At 42.6% G+C, this 6735-nt stretch overlaps 1 protein-coding gene across 1 annotated transcript in view; it reads right to left on the reverse strand.

The window, feature by feature from the left end:
- ARHGAP18 (Rho GTPase activating protein 18) overlaps positions 1-393 on the reverse strand; it is a 95046-nt gene extending 94653 nt beyond the window's left edge. Inside the window, exon 1 of the mRNA XM_006118580.5 lies at positions 147-393. Within this exon, the coding sequence (XP_006118642.1) occupies positions 147-259 (113 nt within the window). The 5' untranslated portion in view covers positions 260-393. The remainder of the gene's footprint in view (positions 1-146) is intronic.
- Between the last annotated feature and the right edge of the window lie 6342 nt (positions 394-6735).

A 6735-nucleotide genomic window follows, 5' to 3' on the forward strand; every position in this document is an offset into this window, starting at 1 on the left:
CGAGCCTTTGTACTGAACCCTTGGACAGCATTCCTGCGTCAACAGGCTGCACAATAGCAGCAGCGTCTCCCTCCCCCCAGCTCAGATTGCTTTGGCATTGCTTGTTCTCTCTCAGCAGGTGAAGTTTCCCTTCCATAGTACCGTACCTTGACAGGGGCGTTTCTTCGCTCTCTTTAGCATTACTCCCGGCCACCGCATTGTTGCTGCTGGGGTGGTATGCTGTTAAAACGACGCCCGGGGAAGCAGACAGCCAGTTCATGGTGCGAATCGCAGCATAATTTGCCCAGATACTATGGCAAAGAAGTTCCTGCCAGCGCCTCGCTTGGCAACTCAGCTCATAAGCACCCACAGCTCCTCCTCTGAAGATCAGCGTTTGCACCACAAAGGAGGAAGGAGGGGAGGAGTTATTTATGTGAAATGCTTCCTGTCTCTCTCCAATTAGACGCTATGATTCATGAGTATTGTTAAACAAGGCGATTTCTTGCTCTTTGCACTATTTTATTATTATCGTGTTTAATTACAAAAACATCTAAGTAGGGGTACGTTCAACTAGTTAGGACAAGTGTAGCAACTATTCACTAGAGGTTCCAGGAAAAAGTAGCTTTGTTTTCCAATTCCTGTTTCCAGATTATGATGATTTTTTCTGGTCACTGCAACATGAGTTGCAACTTTCCTTAACCCCTTGGTGACAGGATTCAGGATATCTAAATACAGCACAGAAGGGCTGATGTAACCAGATTCATATAGATCTCCCCCCTCAGACTCAGTAATAATTACCAAGCTGTGTCTTCCAGAATACAGCAGATTCTATTTTTTAGTTTGAGCCATTTAAGAAACTTATAGGCTGCCCTGTAATCAGCACTGGGAATATAGAATACAAAAACTAGAATGTATTTTATATGATGGTACAGATTTAACTTGTCTGGTCCAGCAACATCCACGGTAAAGCATGGTTTTAGTTAACTAGATGTCCACTTATCATGGGCATTGCCAAGTTTCATGTGATACCACAAAGTTTGTTCACAGCCACCAGTCCTGCTTCTCAGTGTTCTGTGTTGTTTAACTCTAATTTACCCCTAAATGTCTTCTAAGACATTTACATGTTTTGTTAGCCTTAAGTGCTACTAGATTACTGTATTTGTTGTTTTTTAAGTTTTTCTAAGAGCCTAGTAAGCAGTGGAAGTGTTGGCAATGTTGCTAGAAAATACTGACCTCCTGTGGTTCGGCAAATTTTCTGGTTTGGCACCAGTCAAGTCCAGAGGGTGCTGGATTCCAGAGGTTCAACCTATAGTCCAGTCAGTATCAGGGTTCCATGGTCATAGGTACTATGGAAACTCCTAAACTGACAAAGTCCACATTTTACAATCTGAGAACCTGATCCTGCACATTTCTTTTTCTTGTATTCATCTGACATGTCCACTGACTTCAATTTGACTACTTGTGTGAGTAAAGTTATGTATACATATATACACACACATTAACGGGATCAGGGCTAATTTATGACAGGACACAACTAATTATTGTGACACAGTAGGGAAAGGGGGTTGAGGGAGGAAGAGGGTAACAATTAGTTGTTTCCATAAGATAGCAATATTTGTAAATCAAAAGTTCTGAAAATTTATTTCTATAAATTATATAAATGAGTAAATAAGTCTCCACTAGCCTTCAATTTAATATGGCTTTACTACAATATTAATACAATATGACTAGTTTATAATGAAAAGGATTCAGTCAACTAAAAATCAGACTTCACTCTGCAAATTTACCACCTCTCTCTCTCTCTCTCAATAAACTTTTCCTCTGGGATGACAGAGTGATCTCATCATATCGCTGCATCCTGCCTGACTAATTCCTTACTCCCCCTACCCATTCCCCAGTACTTGGCTGCCATGATGAGGCCTTCCCCTTTCCCAGCAGCTGGGGGGAGTGCAGGGAAGTGGATCCCCTCCTCTCCCCCAGCAGCCGGGGGGAGTGCTTGGGGGGCCTGGTGAGGCCTGGAAGTGCCCCTCCCACTGGCAGCCAGAGGGAGAGTGTGGGGCCTGGCGAGGCCTCAGAGCAGTCCCCCCACCCTCTCAGCCACCAGAGATGGAGGAAGAGCCAGGGCTGGGTGGAAAGAAGTGAGGGGGGCAAGGGCTGGGGTGGTCTCAGCGCTGAGGATGGGGGTAAGAGCCAGGGCAGCCAAGGACCCTCCCTGGCAGCAGGGACGGGTGGGGAAAGAGACTTGACCCAGTCCCTCGTGGTAGCCATGGAGAGAGCTGGGCCAGCCACTTCCAAGCTGGGGAAGGCCAGGGATGCCACGCCTTGACCTGGCCTTCCCCGGCGGCTGGAGGGAGAGCCAGAGCTGCCTAGCCCCAGAGAGGGGAGTTGGCGAGCATAGAAGGGGGTGCAGCCCTCTAGTTAGAAGTGAAACCAAAGAGTGCTATGACTGGAAGATAAAAAGAAAAACTTATTTTTCTCATTTCTTCCATTGGTTTATTTTATGCATCAGACAGCACTTAGTGCACAGTCTGTGTCACTGAATCTCTATAGACTACTTCCCATATTGGCATTTTTCACGTGATTTTTTTTTTTTTAATTAGAGAACTTAGTAACTGGTAATGGGGAGTAAGGGCAGCTGCTTTGTCCCCAGAGTGACTGAGAAGCCTTAGGGTTGCTTGGACTTTTACTCACCTGCCAATAGCCCCAAGGCAACATTCTGACAATCAGGGTCTAATTGGCATAGCCAGAATGCAGGAGTTCCATGATCGTGCGTCTTTCTCCTTAGACATACCACGGCCACAGGCTTTGTGTTGGCATATCAGAAAATCACTCAGAAATAAAGCCAAGGTTCTGTCCCCGCACATTCAAAGCTATGATTTCACAGTGATTATAAGGAGTCACTTTCTGTATGTGTACACAAGTATTAAGGATTGTATCATAACATCATAAACCTCTATCTAAATTATGAATTTCTTGATCTCTGCATATTGTCATTTTACACTGGTTTTTCCTTCTTTTTTCTTTTAAAAATAACACAAAGATTACACATGAAAGCTTCTGTGCCCATGGCTGTGTTAGTTTGTGGTTTAAATATTTCATGAGTTCAGCGCACAAAGGCAGTCATTTGCTAGCATGCAAATATCTGGAGTTCTTTACTTACATTTATTTAAATGATCAAACACTGAAATAAACATGGAGATGGAAAATAAATATGAAGATGGTTAATCCCTTTATTTTACTTCTTGTCTGATTTCCAAAATGGGCATTCAATAATTTTGACCTATGGCCAGAACTGGTGATAGACTTTGCCAGGCCCTGGGGCAAGGCCTCAGGTAGAAGGGGCAGGACTCGGGAAAACCAGCTCTCAGTGAAAGCGGGACCGTGCTGCACCTTTCCCACCTACCCTGTCCTCAGCACCTCCTGCACTGCTCTATGTAGGGTTTCAGCTGCCACTGCTGCCACAGACGCTGCCTGGATCCTCGGGGCCCTTTTAAATCACCAGGTCCCGGCTATAAATTAACTCTCCTCTTCTCTCCTTCCCCCAAGCACACAGCAACCTTGCCTATGGCCACGGTGAAAGAGTTTCCTAGTTGAGAACCACCCAGGGAAGAATAGTGATAGAAATGTAGCCGTGTTAGTCTGGGGTAGCTGAAGCAAAATGCAGGACAATGTAGCACTTTAAAGACTAACAAGATGGTTTATTAGATGATGAGCTTTCATGGGCCAGACCCACTTCCTCAGATCAAATAGTGGAAGAAAATTGTCACAACCATATATACCAAAGAATACAATTAAAAAAAAGGAACACATATGAAAAGGACAAATCACATTTCAGAACAGGAGGGGGATGTGGGGGGGGAGGAAGGAAGGTAAGTGTCTGTGAATTGATGATATTAGAGGTGGGGAGAGTGGGACGTCTGTGAGCTAATGGTATTAGAGGTGATAATTGGGGAAGCTATCTTGGTAATGGGTAAGATAGTTTGCGTATTTGTTCATTCCTTCCCAGAGAGTGTCGAATTATAACATGAATGACAGTTCAGAGGATTCTCTTTCAAGTGCAGATGTAAAAGGTCTTTGTAGCAGAATGCAGGTGATTAAGTCATTGAGAGAGTGTCCTTTCTGCCTACTGCTGTACCTTTCATAATCACCCCAGCAGGGGTGAGTTAACTTTTCATCTCCAAGCCCTAGAGAAGTATAGGAGCAGATATGCTGCCAAACCACAATTTGCAACTGTAAACACCTCCTTGATGTTCTCCTTGATCCAATGGGCTGTGTCTGAATAGACCAAATAGAGGCCTGATTCTGGTCACACTTAACTGACAATTGTAGTTATAACTTATCAGAATTTTAAACTAGTGTGAAACCAGAAACTGTATTCTTGTTAATGTATGTCACGGAATCTACTATAGATGACTTTTGCCTACTGTTTTTTTGTTTTTGTTTGTTTTAATAAAGACGAAATAGTTAAATGTTAAATAGTCTGTTTTAAAGTAATGAAAGTTGTTTGCATTATTTTTCTTTTTAATACTGAAAACATATATAAATACTAAGATCTTCAGGACATGGTGGATATTTAAATTTAAATTTTCAAGATATTGGATGCATGCCAAAATCAGTTACAAAACATCCTGTAAAGACTAATAATAATATTTAAAGCATTGTATGTGTAATTCATGTTCAAAGCAATTTTTCTTAACAGAATACAGATTAGGTGCTATAAGAATAAAAATGTAAAATGCCTGTTCTTTGATAAATATTCCTAAAGAAGGCCATAATAAAGGCATAATGCACTGTTCTTCCTCTGTAAAAGAAGAATGCAAGAACAAGATGCAACCAATGTGGTGACACTAGGGACTGCAAATGGAAAAAGAGAAAGACAAAGAAGAATACTTGCGCTCTTAAGGTGTGCTAGCAAAAGATTAGGGTGGGGGGGGAAAACAAAAAAACCCAAACAGAATTATTAACTAGCCAAATAGAGAATAAGAAGAGCTTTCTTAAACATATTGGAGAGGGGAAAAGTTGTTAGAAAGAAAGTAGTTCCGTTAATTAATGAGAATGAGGGTTGAATTAGGGATGACTCAGAATTAGTAGAGATACTGAAATCATCTCTTAAATCTGTCTTTAACAAGACAAATAAGGAAGTTTGGCCCAATAAATGGTTTGATTTTTTCAAATGTGCTGAGCACACAACAGCTGTGGTTTTAAGAGCTTAATTCAAAAGATTACATTTAAAAAAAACAACAAGAATCTTTGGTCAGTGTGTGTGTTTGGCTGTCTCATGGAACTAAATTCCAGTCTGTAACATCAATGTATGGTAAATCCAGAGTAACTCCACTTCCTTCAGGGAATTATCATAGATTTATATGGAAGTAACCAATACCAGAATCTGGCCCTAAATATATACAGGTTATGTTGTACATTTATGTGACTGCCACCATTTTCCTCCACTAATGTATGTATCTTCTCCCAAAGGCATAGCAAGGGTGTTATGCGCCTGGGGGAAAGGAGAAATTTGCACCCTTGCCCCCGTAGCTCTGAACCTGGCACACAGCTAAGCCCAACCCTGGGTGGGGGGAAGCTTGAACTGCATCTTCCCTAACCCCCGCTGGTGGAGGAGGGTTGGGCTGGGGGCAGAGAGGTGAAGAGGAGGCTCCAGCCAGCGCCAGTGGCAGGCAGAGGAGGAGCAAGCAAGCCAAAGGATAACAGGGGGAGCAGAAGGGGACTAAATTGGCACCCCTCTAGCGTGGCACCCAGGGGCAACTGCCTCCCCTCCCCCTCCCTCACTATGCCACTGTTTTCTCCCAATAGAAATATTGTGCTCAATAAATACTGAGTTTGCAATAAATATTTCTGTTCTTACCAAGAATGGAAATATGGATTTGAAAGAAGGCATACAAGTCAGTATTATCAATTATACTTGAGGGTAACATTGAGGCATTTCAGAAATATGACTAATACAAGGCAGCAAATCAATCTTTTACTACGAAGTGCAAGACTGTAATAGATTACAGTGCCTTGTTTGTTGGTAAAGCATGACTTTTTGTACACAGTTGCATTAACCTGTCAGATCACTCAGCTTTCAAACATCCTTATGAAATGTTCAGTGTAAGAACTTTACAGAGAAATTGTACCTACAGTACTATTCTTTACTATACAGTCCCTACAGAGCATATGAACAAATTAGTGTGAAGTATATATTTTTTAAATACATTGAATCCTGTGTACCTTAAAGACAAACAGATTTATTTGGGCATAAGCTTCCATGGCATAAGCATTCTGTCAGATGCATGGAGTGGCAGGCAGTTCATTGTATAACTCTGAATCTTATTATTTCATTTTGCTTCATTTTTTCCCAAATAGTTGCAGTTCACAAAGGATGTTTGGAACCTGAGCTATCAGATTGGGTAATGCAACTGAGTCAAAAAGTCATGCTTTTCTAAGACATGTTAGGGATGTTAGCATAAGCTTCTCACGTAGTCAAATGGAGTATCCACCACTCCCCCCTTCCCGCTGCCTCTATGAGAAGCAACAAGGGGGAGATGAAACAGGATCCAGTGCTGGGGAGAGCCAATTTAAAAGCTGGCTACTCCCTGCTCCCTCCTCTACCAACACAGCCTCTAGCAGCCTCTGCCCATGGCAGGTCTTAAAATTTAAAATGCACAGTGGCAGAGCAGGTGGCTCCCAGAGTAGGCATGAGCAAGCACTGCTCAGTTTTGGCTCAAGCCAGCTCCTGGAGCTATCCCCCGCGGTGGCTCT

The sequence above is a fragment of the Pelodiscus sinensis genome, chromosome 3 (genome assembly GCF_052426305.1).
Source record: "Pelodiscus sinensis isolate ZL-2025 chromosome 3, ASM5242630v1, whole genome shotgun sequence".
In the NCBI taxonomy this organism is placed as follows: Eukaryota; Metazoa; Chordata; order Testudines; family Trionychidae; genus Pelodiscus; species Pelodiscus sinensis.